General features: G+C 44.3%; 1 protein-coding gene across 8 annotated transcripts in view; it reads right to left on the bottom strand.

Annotated features, from left to right (window-relative positions):
* The window catches only part of HERC1 (HECT and RLD domain containing E3 ubiquitin protein ligase family member 1), a 408,496-nt gene that overhangs the window by 74,112 nt on the left and 316,451 nt on the right, over positions 1–17,933 (bottom strand). For 7 of the 8 annotated variants that reach the window (XM_075345504.1, XM_075345503.1, XM_075345507.1 and 4 more), the window contains 8 exons: positions 6,703–6,971; positions 5,152–5,204; positions 4,863–5,063; positions 4,434–4,608; positions 4,058–4,331; positions 3,677–3,890; positions 3,380–3,585; positions 1,480–1,607 (listed from right to left, as the gene is read on the bottom strand). In XM_075345504.1, the coding sequence (XP_075201619.1) occupies positions 1,480–1,607; positions 3,380–3,585; positions 3,677–3,890; positions 4,058–4,331; positions 4,434–4,608; positions 4,863–5,063; positions 5,152–5,204; positions 6,703–6,971 (1,520 nt within the window). The remainder of the gene's footprint in view (positions 1–1,479; positions 1,608–3,379; positions 3,586–3,676; positions 3,891–4,057; positions 4,332–4,433; positions 4,609–4,862; positions 5,064–5,151; positions 5,205–6,702; positions 6,972–17,933) is intronic. The other variant, XM_075345506.1, reaches the window with a different exon arrangement.

The raw sequence follows: 17,933 nt of genomic DNA, 5'->3' as shown, positions 1-17,933 counted from the left end.
TTCAGCAGAAAATTACTTGCATTTCCCAGTGACTTGCATTGTACTCGCTATTCGGAACGAATACAAGGGTATTACAAAGTACTCATTACGAGTTTCGCAAATACGAATATTTAGGTACTCGCTCATCCCTAATGGTGTGAAATACTGGGATATTTTTGTATTTCAAATCTGTTTTATTGATGAAACTGTTGTCAACATACAAACATATCATTTGTGCAATTACAATACATAAACATCATTTTCTCAATGCCGGGATAACATCCAGAAATTGTTACATTACTAAATTTCTTGGAATTCTTCAAATTATCTTTGTGATATTACCATACAACCACTTATAAATTATAGGTCAGAATTCCCACTTCTTTTGACTTCCCGTATCCTAATATACTCATTCTCCTTGTGTGTCTATTGTCTTATGAATTATTGATAAATCTTTTCATATAAAAAATGAAACTAGAAAAATGCAGATTAATGTTCAGAAATGAAAGAAAGAAGAGGAAAGATACAAGCATAAAGAAGAGGAAATTAGAGAGAAGGGTGGAGAGGGGGGAAAGCAAGAAAAGCAAAGAAAAAAGGGGGGGGAGGAATGAGACTCCCCACCGTTTCTCAGTTCAAAAAGCTCGCCAAACTCTCCACAAACTCTGGGGACTCCATGAACATAATCCATGGTCCCCAAACTGTATACTGGGATATTTTTGAACAAAACCTGTTTCAGTCGGTCAGTGATTTAAGACTGGGACAGTGGGTCACCTTTCAACAAGACAATGACACAAAGCATACTGCTAAAGCTACGCTCGAGTGGTTTAAGGGAAAATGTGTAAATGTATTGGAGTCTGCTAGTCAAACCCCAGGCCTTAATCCAATTTCGCATCTGTGGTCAGAATTGAAGATTTCTGTACATCAGAGGGAAACCATCAAACTTCAAGGAGCTAAACAGTTTTGCCTTGAGGAATGGGGAAAAATCCCAGCTGCAAGATGTGGAAAGCTCAGACTTATCCAAAGCGACTGTAATTGCTGCAAAAAAGCAGGCTCTACACAATACTGACTTCGGGTGGGGGTGAATAGTTATGCACACTGAAGCTTTCAGTTATTTTGTCCTATTTGTTGATTGCTTCAAAATAAAATGAAGACCAAATGTTCACAGTTGTATGCATATCCTTTGATATGAACTGATTGAAAACCTCAAACAGAAAAAAACAAAAAAAACAAATTCCTTGTTGTGAGATAGTAAAACACAAAAATGCTAAAGGCGGGGGGCATACTTTAGCAACTCACTGTATATGGCAACATAAGCCTTGTTTTTCCTGCAGTTAATGCAAAGGAATGCAGATCCTTTCTAATATGTACTGAAACACATACCAATGGATCTTATGGAAATAATGTTTGTCAGGTATAATGGGTTGGTCAACCATTACGTGACCATTTTACAAAGAAACAGAAATGTTATCTGTATAATTAGTTCTTTTAGGAAGTACTTACGGTTTCTGGAAAACACAGGTTTGCTGCAGAAAGTACTGATTTCGAGACACATTCCACACTCTGACTGTGCCATCAGTGCTACTTGTGGCTAACAGACCCTTCTTATTGCACCAAACTGACGTAATTACCTGGGAAATAAAATCATTTTTACACTGTGTTCCAAATTATTATGCAAAAAATATTTTTTCATATTTTCCTAAATTAACTTTATGAATTGCAGTCATTGTTATTTTCCAGTCATCTACTATTCGAGTATAATTGAAATGTTTTTGATCAAACTGCCTATGAAAACAGTATATTTTTAAAAATAATAAACACTCAAAATGCACGTTCCAAATTATTATGCACAGCAGAGTTTTCAACCTTTTTATTTTTTTTTTGAAAAACAAAATTGTCAATTGTGAAATTATAAGCATTATCGGCTTATTACAAAATGAAATCAAACAGTTTTTAAGTTAAAACTTAATTCTAGGTGATGTTACATTTGCACATGGGACACCTTGTTTGAAAGAAGCTTCTGAACTCTCTCGTCCATTGAATTTGTCAGTTTTTGGATGGTTTGTGCTTCAATTGTTTTGCATGTGGACAGAATACCCTCCCAGAGCTGTGTTGCTTAGATGTGAACTGCCTCCCGCCATCATAGACACTCATTTTGATGATGCTCCAGAGGTTCTCAATGGGGTTGAGGTCAGGGGAAGATGGTGGTCACACCATAAATTTGTCCTCTTTTATGCCCATAGCAGCCAGAGATGCAGATGTGTTATTTGCAGCATGAGACGGTACATTATCATGCATGAAAATGATCTTGCTGCGGAATGCATGGCTCTTCCTCCTGAACCATGGCAGCAAGTGCTGTTTTAGAAACTCCACATAAATTATGGAGTTCATCTTTACCCCTTCAGGGATCCTAAAGGGGCTGACAATCTCTCTCCCCATGATTCCAGCCCAAAACATTACTCCACCTCCTCCTTGTTGGTGCCTTTGCTGTGTTTTCATGGGGTGTCCATCAACCAGCCATCCTCCACTCCATCCATCTGGACCATCGAGCATTGCACGGCACTCATCGGTGAACAAAACAGTTTGGAAGTCAGCCTTCATGTATGGTTTGGCCCACTGAAGCAGTTTCAGCTTGTGTGCAGTGGATAGAAGTGGTTGACAGGATGGCTTGCGCACAGCTGCAAATCTCTGAAGGACTCTGCATCTTGTTGTTCGGGGGACGTTGGAGGCACCAGCAGCTTCAAAAACTTGTCTGCTGCTATGACAAGGCATTTTAGCAACTGCTCTTTTAACCTGACGCAATTGCCTGTTGGAAAGAGTCCTCAATTTTTCCTTATCAGAACGCACACGTGTGTGCTCTGAATCAGCTATATACTTCTTGATTGCCAAGACACTTCATCGTGATCATTGCACAATGTTGATTGTAGTTATGCCTTGACCTAAATACTCCACAATTTGTTGCTTCTCAGCAGCTGACACATCCTTTTTCTTTCCCATTTTGGCAAAAAATGTAGGCTGCTTAATAATGTGGAACAGCCTTCTTAAGTAGTCTTGCCTTTATTTGGACACACCTTCCAAACTAATTTGCACAGGTATCTGCAATTGCTTTCAGTGATATAAAGAGCCCCGACACACATCACCAGCAATGAGTTTAAATGACAAACAAAAAAATTCTAACCTTATCACTGCTAAACTCTTTTTGCATAATAATTTGGAACACAGTGTAACATTATCTAGCTAAATTTATTATCTTGTAAATTAACTGACTGTGCATGTAACCTTTTCAGAGCCAAAATGAAAGAAAAGAAAAAAAAAAGAAAAAAAAAATGTAGCTGGTTTAAAAAAAAACAAAAAAAAAAAAAAACAAAAAAAAAAAACCAAAAACCAGCAGCATAAAACTTACTCTGTTCTGATGTGCCTCCAGTTTGGTAAAGGAACACTTTCTCAAGTCGCCAGCCATATCAGCAAGAGTCTGAGGGGCAGTCTGATTATCACGATCATGGGCAGCCAAGGTGCGGACTAACTGCTGAGCAGCCCATTGCCGATGCTGTGAGGATAGCCGAGAAGACAAGCAACATGCAGCCAAAGCATTTGCCAGTTCCAAAGGACCTGCAGCATGAAATTAAGGGAATAATGCACAACTCTTCAGATAATAATGTGCACAAAAATACTTCTGCGATGGGTACACAGGGCCTCATACCTCTTTTCTCCATCTCTGTTTTGTCATAGTTTGGCCGCAGTTTAGCTCCCTTATCTGCCAGCAGAGCTACAAGTGCTTGTGTCACTACAAAATTGGGAGAGGTGACAAGCTTGTTTTCTTCTGCAATACCACGTAGAAAACTTGGGAGAAATTTCCTCTGCACAGGGTCATCCACAGTAGTTAGATTCACACCAGTTGCTGCAGATATTAAATTCTGTGAAAACACAAGGCACACATCTTTACGTACCTTCACACTAGATATTGCAGAATGCACAGAAATCTAATAGGAATTGAATTTAGGCCTATTTAAATGGAAAGGAAATTGTACAATTAAGTGCAATCATTACAGATAAAAGAAGAGCTTGTTCAAAAGTATCTAACCTGGGTGCAAAGCTGGACAAGAAGACGGGCAGCACTGGGTGTACTGGATGCCAGGCAGCCTACAGCTGTGCTCAGGTATGCTAGGCAGGAGATGGGTTTGCTGGTTTTACTATGTAAACCACGGGAGCGGTCAGCAGAATTAGACAATGTATTCGAAGGACTGGTGGAGAGGCCAGCTCTACCTGCTGCAGCCAAGCACATGAGGCGGACCAGAGTGCGAATATCTGTAAGACCCAGAGACTCCAAGCCAGCAGCAAGGCTACAACTAGATCCACTGCAAGAAGAGCACAAGGATACGTTATGTTGGCTATAAAAAGCGAGCACAAAAAACGGGTATAAAATAAACCAATTGTGTGAAGATATGAAAAGTACAAACCTAACAGAAAGTAGTGAAAGTGCACGCATCACCATAGTCCGAGCCAGCAGGACTTGGGCAGCAGCTATCACCCTGCGTAGGGCCATCACACGGTCATGAGGATTCACCAGAGCAGCTGCCTGCTCCCCCAGGGTACTTCGGCCTGATGAGCTCTTCTCCAGAGCACCTTGGCAGCCTGAAGAGGAACCCAAATATAGTGATAGAAATACACTATATATATATATATATATATATATATATATATATATATATACACACACACCGAACATACTAGCAAAACAGTAAAAACTGTAATAAACATCACACTAGATATGTGAACAAAAAAATAGCCTCAAAGCACCGCCCAATGGCCCTCCGAGTTATAGCTTCACCAGAAATAAATGGCTACCACTGTAATTAAAGTAATTTTTAACCCTTGCCCCAAAGTACCTATTTGCATTAGTGTTTCCTCCATGCTGTTGGTGGCAGTTACCATGGCTACAGAGGCCCCCAGGGGATCACTGTCTGGAAATTGCACTGGCTCTGGTACAATCCTACGATCATTAAGGCCGAGAGGTCCAGCAAGAAGCTCAAATTCTTCTTCTCCGGTCAGCTTATCATCTTCATCAACATCAAGCATGTCCCAGTCTTCTGTGTAATGTACCAGAGTCAGAACTGCTTAGATTAATGCCATCTAGTTACTATGTGTGTTATACGCTAGAAAGCAGATAGATTTTACCTTCATAGACACTGTCTTGCTTGCCAATTAAGTCAGGAGCATGTCCTTTGTACCTAGAGCACAGAACCGTTCATTAGCGTCATATTAAGAGCAGTCATGCTGGGTAGTGATTCAGGGCTCCATATTTTAGATGTAAATTTGGGTTTGCAGCTGCAGAAATAGCATTAATACAGTACAAGCATAAGACTAATTCTTAATTTTCCAGTGTATGATTAATTTCCCAAAACTAAACGGGTATTCTGGACATTTTTTTTTTTTTAAAATCAAGCCCCTTATTTATGAATTATGCTCGGCACTCCCAATAGAGGCCACCAATCTGATCCCACTTTATGTAAAGTGAATATGTCACAAGGTTTCTTACAACCTAATCTGAGAGCAAAACAACAGACACACTGATTCCAGCTGTGTTTTGATTACTGGGCAACGTGCAGTAGTTTTGATAAAATCACAGTTTTATCAGCAAGAGATCACTAGAGAACTAGTAAACTTGCTGCCATATAGTTCTGAATATTCATAAGCACCTACATTATGCTCCTGTAAGATGGGTCAGCAAAAACCTGGTGACAAATTCCATTTGCATAGTAAGTAAGAATGATGGCATGAATCGTACAGGGATCTAGATGCTGAGATGTCCTCTGAATGGGATACCCAAACAGAGTGTGCTCCTAATGTGTCCAAGTCACAAACTCAAGACATCTGAAATATTATTTAATATTTGTGCGATTCTGAGGTTATCCTATACACGTGTAAGACAGTGAGAAGTTTCTTTAAGGTCACACTGCAGTGGAGCTCTCTATATTAGTCCATGTAGTGAGGAAGGGAGTCATGCTTTTTATTAAAATATGTCATTTACATCCCCTTCCTTTTCATCCTGAATAAGTGGGTAGATTTAAAATGGGAAAAAAAAATAAAAAAAAAATAAAATCAGAAAGCTAATTTAAAGGGAACCTGTCATCAGAAATGTTGCACTAAACCTAAAAGATTCCCCCTCTGCAGCTCCTGGGCTGCATTATAGTAAGGTTCCTGTTTATGTGCCCCCTTTCTGACCAAAATAAAGACTTTATAAAGTGGTAACTTTTTGTATTCAGATCTTGATAAATGGTAGACGGGGGCGGGCTCTGTGGTGTCCGTTAGTCTGCCTCACCGTCACTTTAGGCCATCCCCCATCGCGCAATTTCAAAGAGGTGACGTGTGGTAAGCTGGCCAGCGCTTGCGCAGAACGGTGGAGAAGGCAGTGAAAGCGCGAACACCGTTCTGCGCAAGCGCTGGCCAGCTTACCTCACGTCACCTCTTTGAAATTGCGCAATGGGGGACGGCCTAGATCTGAATACAAAAAGGTACCACTTTACAAAGTCTTTATTTTGGTCAGAAAGGGGGCACAAGAACAACAGGAACATTGCTAGAATGCAGCCCAGGAGCTGCAAAGGGGGAATCTTTTAGGTTTAGTGCAAAATTAATGATGACAGGTTCCCTTTAAGGACTCTACTAAAAGAAGCAATGACTGCAGCTGTTGTAAGTTTTTCATTTAATAATAGTAGCCATAAGTCTTACTTGTCTGATGTAGCAGCTTTACGCTTACTCTTCAGACTCAAATACTTGTCACGGCAGGTGCCACATAACAGATAGTAAGGATTCCCACTGCCACATTCTCCTCCAAACCAGCCATCCACATAAGAGCCATTACTACGGTATCCCTGCCGGTTGGCACTGTGCCCGCAGCCTGGATGATACCGCTTCATGTGTTGATTGAAGCTCAGCACGCTAGCCTCACACAGCTCGCAGATTACAACCTCTTCCCTCTCATCGGTTTCACACACGTGCTGTAAGAGAAACACAACTTTTCTCTAAATTATGAGCATTACAGGGAATGGTCGCTTCAATAACAAACAAGGCCGAAGCTGAGCAAAACACGCACATTACACCATAGTGGTAGTAAGCAACACTTTCCATACATAGGGATAAGCAAGAACATCAAGACATTAGCATGCAGAAGGTGGCAGATAACATGGACAGCTGCAGAAAAACACTTATCTATATGCCAACTCAAAGCTAGAGATGAGCAAGTTAACCCTTTTATTGCCAATAATGAATATAGTATATGACTTAATATTTTTTTTTAATATAGGGGTAAGGGTTTAGATCATGATAAACATTCAAAAGCCAAGATTGTGATCTTTTAATATGATAAAGAATCTAGCCACAAGGCACAGGTCAGTGGCCAGCATGGATGGAAGGGATGAGTTTCTGGTTCTGTGTCAGTATGCCCATACACAAACCTGATGTCTACATCATGCCTGAAAGTGTTGGTACCCTGGAAATTGATGCAGAAAATGAAGTATTTCTCACAGAAAATTATTGCAATTACACATTTTGTTAGACACGTTTATTTCCTTTGTGTGTATTGGAACAACACACAAATACAAAAAAAAAAATAATAATAATAATAATAATAATACTAAAAAGGCAAATTGGACATACCGTATTATTCGTTTTATAAGACGCACCGGATTACAAGACGCACTGGATTACAAGACGCACCGCAAAAGGTAGAGATAAAAAAAAAAAGGTAAAAAAAAATAAAAAATAGGGTCCATTTTATAATCCGGTGTTGTCTTACAGGAGGGGGGCAGCAGTGGTGGTGAAGCGAGGGCCACAGGAGCTGCGGCAGCGGGTCACTAATGGGAGCAGCAGCGGGTGAGTGGTGGAGCAGGCCGACGCAGTGAGTGTCCCAGTCTGTCCGCGGTCTCTGTTCAAATGATGGCGCCTGGAGCACTCATCCAAGAGCTCCATCTGAGCATGCGCTGACTCCCTGCGCCATCATTTGAAACTGGGAGCGCGGACACACTGAGACACCTATCACACAGTCACCCGCCCGCACATACAGAGTTGTAGCCAGCAGGCCACCCGCCTGCACGCACAGAGAGGCAGCCGGCCTCCAGGACAGAGAGTCAGCCAACACTGACAGGCACCCGGCTGCCCGCACGCAGCCATAGGGACCCGGCCGCCCGAACATACCCGGTCTCGCACAGACAGCACCCCCTTCGGTAAGCTATATGTGGATTTTAAGACGCACTCCTCATTTTCCTCCCAAATTTTTGGGAGGAAAAGTGCGTCTTATAATCTGAAAAAGACGGTAATTTCTCCCCAAAACAGCATAATGGTCTGAACAAAATTGTTGGCACCTTTCCAAAAATGTGGGTGAAGAAAAAAAATTTTTTCAAGCATGTGATGCTTGTTCAATCTCACCTGTGGCAAGTAACAGGTGTGGGTAATATGAAAACCACACCTGAAACCAGATAAAAATGGGAGAAGTTGACTCAATCTTTGCATTGTGTCTGTGTGTGTGTCACACCAAGCATGGAGAACAGAAAGAGAAGAAGAGAACTGTCTGAGGGCTTGAGAATCAAAATTCTTGAAACAGGGGGGCGTGGCCTGCTTGCTAATGGCACCGGTCACCTAGCTGCTGAGCTCCAGCCACCTCGACTCCTAACCGGCTCACTGCGGCTCTCCAGTGGCACCAATCTCTCTGCACACGGGGGGAAAGTGCTGCGGAGGTACCCAGGAACGTGGCATGCCAAGGGGAAAGTCCCAGAAGAAGCCGTCCCCGGCGAAAGTTACAGACTTCTTCTCCAGCACGGGAAGAGGGAAAATGGCAGCAGCATCCTCCTCCACAGCTTCCTCACGCTCATCCAGGAGGGGATCCACAGCAGGCCCAGACTTGGAGACAGACGCTGCAGATATACCGCTTACCAAAGGTACCATGCAGAAACTGCTCAGTGCCCTCCGCTCATCACTGCAGCAGGATTGGAAAGATATGGTGGCTGAGCTGAGGGGAGATATCACTGCCATAGGCAGTCGCACAGCACACATTGAAACTAAAATGCAGGAGCTGACAAAGTCACACAATAGCCTCATTGATGCCAATGCAGCACTGGAGGAACAAGTGCAAAAGCTCCATACCAAGGTCTTGGATTTAGAGGACAGGTCCCGCAGAAACAACATAAGAATTAGAGGAATTCCAGAGGACATACCAGACAAGGGGCTGCAGAGCTTTCTAGGCTCCTTGCTGCAGGAGCTGCTCCCAGACCTGTCTGCAACTGATTTCCTGGTGGACAGAATACACAGAGTCCCTAAGCCTAAATCCCTCAGTGCTGATGCCCCCCGGGACACTTTGGCTCGCCTGCACTTTTACAAGACCAAAGAAGCCCTGCTGCGAGCCCTGAGAAGGAGGCCGCCTCTGTCTGAGCAATTCCAGCACCTGTCCATTTTTCCGGATCTGTCTGCAGGAACCCTGGCAAAAAGGAGGGAATTTGCCCCTTATACCAAAATTCTCAGGGATGAAGCTATATCCTATAGATGGGGTTTCCCTGTAAAGATCCTGCTTTTCCGTGCAGGAAACACCCACGTCTGCCATTCCCCACAACAGTTGGCAAAGCTTCTATCCTCATGGAACATGGCAAATCTCCTGGCCAGATCTCCAAGAGCCACAGGATCATCCCAAAGGGATAAAGTGAATGAAGATTGGTCCGTCGCGTGAGTTATGTGATATGTCTGAGTCGCGGCTGAGACTTAGTTGCTACTTTTAAGGTCCGCTGGTTCTGTTCAACCAGGACCCTGAGCCCCCATGGCGGTATATTTCCACCATACCGCAGGCCCCCTTTTTGGGCTTTTTTCTATGTGGACTGATGCTCCCTACATCAGTAATGTTAGTGATGTTAATGTTGTCAGTGTTATCTCTTTCCTGCCTAACCTTCCTTTCTCCCCCCGCAGCTCTAGGCAAGAGACTTTTTTTCATGTACAATGGTACTGAACTGTATGTCTATAAATGTTAGGGGCCTGAACTCGCCGGCCAAGAGATCCATGTTTTGGCGGGAAGTGGTTAAATCCAAATGTGACGTGATTTGTGGTCAAGAGTCTCATCTCCTCCAAGGGGACTCGCACAGGTTAAATAATGCTAAATTTCCTTTCATACTGCTGGCTTGTGGGAAAAAAAAAAAGGCTGGAGTATTCATTTGTGTAAAAAATACTGTTGCGTTCACACTACATTCCCAACATTTAGACCCTGAAGGTAGATACGCCATTATTAATTGCTCCATAAATGGATCTAAGTATACTATTGCAACCCTTTACGCCCCCAACTCTGGTCAGATCAGCTTTCTGCGGAGGTTTCTTTCCAAGCTTTCATCCGCTACAGAGGGTAAGCAAATAATCTGCGGGGATTTTAACATGTTAATGTCCAGCACTCTGGATTGCTCCAATACTGCTGTAAAGAGGAAGGAAATGAGCACAATAATTTCAGAAAGGCATCTCCATGATATATGGAGATACCAACATGCAAATGAGAGGGACTACACATTCTTCTCACCTCGGTTCACCTCATACAGCAGATTGGACTACTTTCTGGTTGAAAGCTCACTTATTTTGGATTGCTCAGATTCAAAAATTGGACTTATAGCTTGGTCGGACCATGCCCCCATATACCTGACAGTCCAGGAGCAAAGCCGCACGCCCGTTTTTACCCGGTGGCGCATGAATGACTCCCTCCTAGCCTGTAGACAAATCTCTGAGGAGTTGCAGGCCGACCTCGCAGAGTTTTTTAAATTTAATGACAACAAGGAGGTGACAGAGGAAACGCTATGGTCTGCACACAAGGCCTTTATTAGGGGGTCATTCATCAAAATTGCCACTAGGGAGAAAAGGAGGCGTCAGGCAACTTCCAAAGCTCTACTGTCCCACATAGCGCTTTTAGAAGCCCACAATAAATCTGCCCCAAACATGTCAACATCTGACGAACTCAGGAAACTAAGAACACAGCTCCACCAATTGCTGATGGTAGACTATGAGAAAAATTTAAGATCCCTCAAACAGCGGTACTATATGATGGGTGACAGGGCGGGTGCCTTACTAGCCAGGAGGGTTAAAAAACGAGAAATGCAAAACAAAATTGAATACCTCGTGACGGGTTCTAATGCCACAATACGCAACCCAACGGAAATAGCCAATGCATTCGCTGATTTTTATCAGTCTCTCTACAACCTTAAAAATGACCCCAATGCCCCAAAGCCTACCCAATCGGCAATTAATTCCTTCTTAAACAATATTAATCTTCCTCGGTTATCTACAGTACATCTAGAGCAACTAAATTCCCCTTTCTCCCTGGAAGAGGTTCGCCAGGCGGTGATCACAGCCAAAAGAAATTCAGCTCCAGGCCCAGACGGCCTCACTAACTCCTATTATAGGCAATTCACTGAAACCCTGTCTCCTTTCCTCCTGAGACTTTTCTCCTCTTGGCGAGCCACAGCAGATATTTCACCAAATAATCTAGAGGCCATTATAACTACCCTGCCAAAGCCAGGAAAACCCCCTACATCACCAGGAAACTTCAGGCCAATATCCCTCCTAAACTGCGACTTAAAATTGTACGCCAAAATAATCTCAGCTAGAATACATAAAGTCCTTCCATCACTGATTTCCCCGGATCAAGTGGGGTTTGTGGCGGGGAGGCAGGCGAAAGATGGGACGAGACGTATGCTGGACCTGATTGCGGTGGCTGAGGGGAGGAAAATCCCCAGTGTATTCCTGTCCTTGGACGCAGAGAAGGCGTTTGACAGGGTGCACTGGGGATATCTGAAATCTGTACTGGCCAAGTTTGGATTTGAAGGCCCCATACTTACCGCCATAATGGCACTATACTCTAACCCTAACGCCAAAGTTCTGGCATCCGGATTTATATCTCGGAGTTTTGAATTATCCAATGGGACACGCCAGGGGTGTCCGCTCTCCCCTATCATCTATGCCCTTGCTATAGAGCCTCTGGCGCAGACTATCCGTGAATGCCCTCGGATCTCGGGGATTCGAGTGGGGAGTACAAACCATGTGATTAGTCTATATGCGGATGATGTGATTTTATCCTGCACTAATGTAGAGGTGTCCCTAAAACACGTAATGGAGATCCTGTCCTCCTTCGCTCAAGTCTCGTATTACAAGCTTAATATTACCAAGTCCTTAATTTTTCCGCTCTTCCTGCCCGCCTCAACTAGAGCCACTCTCTCTCATCTTTACCCTTTCAAATGGGAAGACGAGGGTATCCCCTACCTGGGTATTATACTGGCCACGCTACACTCCGTGATCCGGAAAAATCTGCTGACCCTGCACACCTCACTGGATAGAGAACTTACTCGCCTTTCTCTTCTCCCGCTCTCTTGGGTGGCGAGAATGCAGACCTTTAAAATGATCTGCCTCCCAAAAATTATCTACTTACTTCGGTGCCTGCCCCTAACAATTCCGCAACGGTATCTCACCAAAATTCATTCGCTAATGAGTAAATTTATATGGGCTGGGAAAAAACCTAGAATAGCCCTGAGATGCATGCATGCCCCGTTAAGTGGTGGAGGAATGGGTATTCCTAATATTCTAACATACCACAGAGCCGCTATCCTGGAACCGGCTCGAGATTGGTGGAGGAATGATTCAGACTTAAGATGGTTACAGATTGAGTACACCTGGGCACAGGTCCACTCCCCTAAACAATTCATAGACTCCCTGCTCCTAACCCCTTCGTCCCCCGGCGATCTTCTACCCACCACAGCAGCTCTAAAGAAAGCTTGGTCCTTGTGGAGCAAGCCAGTGTCACATGCTTTAGGTCCCAGCATTCCCCTTAGATCGCTAGAAGCCTTCATTCCGAACTTGAATCTTGCCGCCTGGACACGTGGAGGTCCAATCACCCTAGCAGATCTCTATAGAGAAGGCGTCCTACTCCCGTACTCAGAAATGTGTGATAAATTTAACCTTCCCCGACACAGTCTATTCCAGTTTTTTCAAATACGTCACTTTCTTCAGTCCGCTCCTCATCTCCCGGCTCCCACGACAGCTGACCACGCCTCAATTAAAAAATTCTTTCAAAATAGCAAAATCAAAGGCCTTTCATATATCCATAATATGCTAAACTCCCCACAACCGGACAAACAATTGCCGTATATGCTCAAATGGGAAAAAGATCTAGCTTCTCCGCTTCCGCCGCAAGAATGGTTCCACAAGTTCTCTTCTTGTCTCAATCATATAGAGCAATTAAAAAAGGTTCATCTGAGGTGGTACAACTCCCCTACTAAACTGGCTTCTTTTTCCCCACATGTGTCACCACTGTGCTGGAGGGGCTGCAACCACAGGGGCACCTTATGTCATATGTGGTGGTTTTGCCCTAAGTTATCTAACTTCTGGCAGGAGGTGTTCAATCTAATCCATGAGGTTACTAGTCTCCGCCTTTCTCCAAACCCAACCTTAGCGGTGCTACACATTGGCTTAGATGGGATCCTGGATCTTTTAAAAAACATCATTTCTCACATTCTCATAGCTGGCAGGTACTGTGTGGCATACAAGTGGAGGTCGGTGAGCCCCCCTACAAAAAGAGATCTAATTGAGAGGATCAACCTACACTGGCTATACGAAACCAACTTGGCCCTCAACCTAGAGAAGAGAACGGTGAGACTTAAACAATGGCACCCGTGGGCCACTTCCCTTTATGCAACGGCCCTCCCCCAGATACCGACACCTACACCATAAATAAATTGATTATGCCTAAGAATGTCTTGTAGAGCTGCTTCCCCCACCCCCTCTCTTTCCCCCCTCCCTCCCTGCTCCTATGTTCAGGTTGTTGTTGTAAGGGGTATTTAATGTCCCAGATTGATATTCTGATAATGGCTCGAGGCTATTCCACCTCTTGCTACTCAATGCTCCTGTTCTTGATGTTGTTGTATGAGAAGTTTGTATTTTTCTGAAAACTCAATAAAAACCTTTATGATAAAAAAAAAAATTCTTGAAACATATCAACAACCTCAAGGTTACAAAGTATATCGCCAGAGATATTGATGATCCTTTGTCCATGGTGCGCAACATAATCAAGAAGTTTACAACCCACGGCACTGTAGCTAATCACCCAAGACGTGGATGGCAGAGAAAAACGCAGGATAGTCCAGATGGTGGATAAGCAGCTCCAATGAAGTGTCAAAGAAATTCAAGCCGTCCTGCTGGCTCAGAGTGCATCAGTGTCAGCATGAACTATTTGTCAACATATGAATAAAGTGAAACACTATGGCAGGAGACCCAGGAGGACCCCACTGCTGACAGACATAAAAAGCTAGACTGCAGTTTGCCAAAATGTACGCAAGTCAAATCCTTCTGAGAAAGTGTCTTATGGACAGATGAGGCCAAGACGGAGCTTTTTCGTGAAGCACATTATTCTGCTGTTTATTGAAACTACAATGAGGCCTAAAAAAACACCAAAAAACTACACAGTACCTACAGTCAAATATGGTGGAGGTTCAAAGATGTTTTGCTGCCTCTGTAACTGGGTGCATTGACTGTGTGCAAGGCATCATGAAATCTAAAGGTTACCAAAGGATTTTGAATTGCAATGTAGGGCTAAGCCTCAGAAAGCTGGGTTTGTATCCTAGGTCATGAGTCTTCCAGGAGGACAATGACTTCAAACATACTTCAAGAAGCACCCAGAAATGGAAGGAAGTAAAGCGTGGGGAGAGTTCTGAAGTGGCCAGCAATGAGTTTGAATTTAAAAATCCCATTGAACACCTGTGGAGAGATCTTAAAATTGCTGTTGGGAGAAGGCATCCTTCAATTATGAGAGACCTGGAGCAGTTTGCAAAAGAAAAGTGGTCCAAAACTCCAGTTGAGAGGTGTAAGAAGCTTGTTGACGGTTATAGGAAGCAACGGATTGCAGTTATTTATTCCAAAGGGTGTTCAACCAAATATTAAGTTGAGGGTGCCCATAATATTGTCTGGCCCATTTTTGGAAATTATGTTCACTTTGTCTTTTTCCTGTTTTTTATTTGTGTTGTTCCAATACACACAAAGGAAATATACATGTGTATAACAAAACAAGTGTAATTGCAATAATTTTCTGGAAGAAATATTTTTTTTTTTTGGAACAATTTCAAGGTTGCCAACACTTTTGGCCATGACTGTATGTATTGTGTATGGTGGTGACCTAACTCTTCCCCAATGACAGGCTGTTGAGTAAAGAAGGATCCTTATTTAGATTTTCATATTCCCAATTCTTTGTTTTCGCAGGGTATATACTACTTCCAGAAGGGTGTGGAGATACAAGTGACCAAAAGAAGGAAGATCAGCTAGCCCCTCAGAACAGCAATCCAATAGTGTAAATTGAGAACCTTTTATTTAGCACTCCCATATCAAGGAGAAAGGGATTTGTGATTTTTTTTCCTTTTAGAAAAGGACGTATTGGCCCTAACCAGACTCCAAAAAGGAGATACTGACAGGCAGAGATTAGGATCTCTTGAGTTTAGATAAATTTAGTCCTGAATTCACTCCTAGGAGAGCCCTACAGCCGGATACTTCATCCTGCATTACAGCTTGGTCTGCAGAGGTTCACTGGATCAGATCTCCATATCCACCGGAGGAACAGCATTTCCTTCCAAAGCTCCAATGTTAGGCTATGTGCGCACGTTGCGTATTTGCATGCAGTTACGCTGCGATCTGCACCACAGCTAACTGCATGCGTCCTGCATCCCCAGCATAATCTATGAAGATTATGCAGGAGACGTGCACACGTGGCGTCTTATAGCGCAGCGCTTCGGCTGCTGCCCGAAGCGCGCATTTTAAGATGTGACATGTCACTTCTTTCCTGCGCTCTGCCTGCAGCCCCCGCTCTGTCTATGGGAGGGGCTGCAGTCAGAGCGCATGAAATCGGCTTTTTTCCCATTACGGACTGTTTCTGCAGCGATTTGAAGCGCACGTGTGCTGTACAAATCGCTGCAGTAATTTCTGCAGGGACAAACGCTACGTGCGCACATAGCCTTAGCATTGTTCAAACACTTGATTTACCCACACTGAAGGTGAGTGCGATCAAACACTCCTATCATTTTACAAAACACTGCACTCAGATGGTGCAGTTTTTGGTGTTGTTTTATTCTCTGGTAGCGCATCCAGTATATATGTTTTGAAGATATTTAGGTGTAACTCCAGCCATAAAAATAATACTAATAGCAATAAAGGGAAATTTGTTTACTTACCGTAAATTCCTTTTCTTCTAGCTCCTATTGGGACACCCAGACAATTGGGTGTATAGCTTCTGCCTCTGGAGGCCACACAAAGTATTACACTTTAAAAAGTGTAACCCCTCCCCTCTGCCTAAACACCCTCCCGTGGATCACGGGCTCCTCAGTTTTGGTGCAAAAGCAGGAAGGAGAAAACTTATAAATTGGTCTAGGGTAAATTCAATCCGAAGGATGTTCGGAGAACTGAAGACCATGAACCATAAGAACAAATCAACATCAACAACATGTGTACACAAAAGAACAACCAGCCCGAAGGGCACAGGGGTGGGTGCTGGGTCTCCCAATAGGAGCTAGAAGAAAAGGAATTTACGGTAAGTAAACAAAATTCCCTTCTTCTTTGTCGCTCCATTGGGAGACCCAGACAATTGGGACGTCCAAGAGCAGTCCCTGGGTGGGTAAAACAATACCTCAATAGAAAGAGCCGAAAACGGCCCCCTCTTACAGGTGGGCAACCGCCGCCTGGAGGATTCGCCTACCTAGACTGGCGTCTGCCGAAGCATAGGTATGCACTTGATAGTGCTTCGTGAAAGTGTGCAGACTAGACCACGTAGCTGCCTGACACACCTGCTGAGCCGTCGCCCGGTGCCGCAATGCCCAGGACGCACCTATGGCTCTGGTAGAATGGGCTTTCAACCCTGAAGGGAGCGGAAGCCCAGAAGTACGATAGGCCTCGAGAATCGGTTCCTTGATCCACCGAGCCAAGGTTGACTTGGAGGCCTGAGAGCCCTTGCGCTGGCCAGCGACAAGGACAAAGAGCGCGTCTGAACGGCGCAGGGGCGCCGTGCGAGACACGTAAAGCCAGAGTGTTCTCACTAGATCCAAAGAGTGCAAATCCTTTTCACACTGGTGAATTGGATTAGGGCAAAAGGAAGGCAAGGAGATATCCTGATTTAGATGAAAAGGGGATACCACCTTAGGGAGAAATTCCGGGACAGGACGCAGAACCACCTTATCCTGGTGAAAAACCAGGAAGGGAGCTTTGCATGACAGCGCTGCAAGCTCAGACACTCTCCGAAGTGATGTGACTGCCACCAGGAAGGCCACCTTCTGAAAAAGACGGGAGAGAGAGACATCCCGCAGCGGCTCAAAGGGCGGCTTTTGAAGAGCCGTCAGGACCCTGTTAAGAGCCCAAGGTTCCAACGGACGTTTGTAAGGTGGAACCATGTGGCAAACCCCCTGCAGGAACGTGCTGACCTGCGGAAGCCTGGCTAGACGCTTTTGAAAAAACACGGAGAGCGCCGATACTTGGCCCTTGAGAGAGCCGAGGGACAAACCCTTGTCCATTCCAGATTGTAGGAATGAAAGGAATGTGGGTAAGGCAAACGGCCATGGAGGAAAACCGTTATCAGAGCACCAGGATAAAAAGATTTGCCAAGACCTGTAATAGATCTTGGCGGACGTTGGCTTCCTGGCTTGTCTCATGGTGGCAATGACATCCTGAGATAACCCTGAAGACGCTAGGAGCCAGGACTCAATGGCCACACAGTCAGGTTGAGGGCCACAGAATTCAGATGGAAAACCGGGCCTTGTGACAGCAAGTCTGGGCGGTCTGGAAGTGCCCACGGTTGACCCACCGTGAGGTGCCACAGATCCGGATACCACGATCGCCTCGGCCAGTCTGGAGCGACGAGAATGGCGCGACGGCATTCGGACCGGATCTTGCGTAGTACCCTGGGCAGCATCGCCAGAGGGGGA

This window comes from Anomaloglossus baeobatrachus, chromosome 4 (assembly GCF_048569485.1).
Source record: "Anomaloglossus baeobatrachus isolate aAnoBae1 chromosome 4, aAnoBae1.hap1, whole genome shotgun sequence".
NCBI classification, from domain to species: Eukaryota; Metazoa; Chordata; class Amphibia; order Anura; family Aromobatidae; genus Anomaloglossus; species Anomaloglossus baeobatrachus.
Note: the sequence above shows the minus strand (reverse complement) of the source record. Positions and strands in the feature narration are given on the sequence as shown.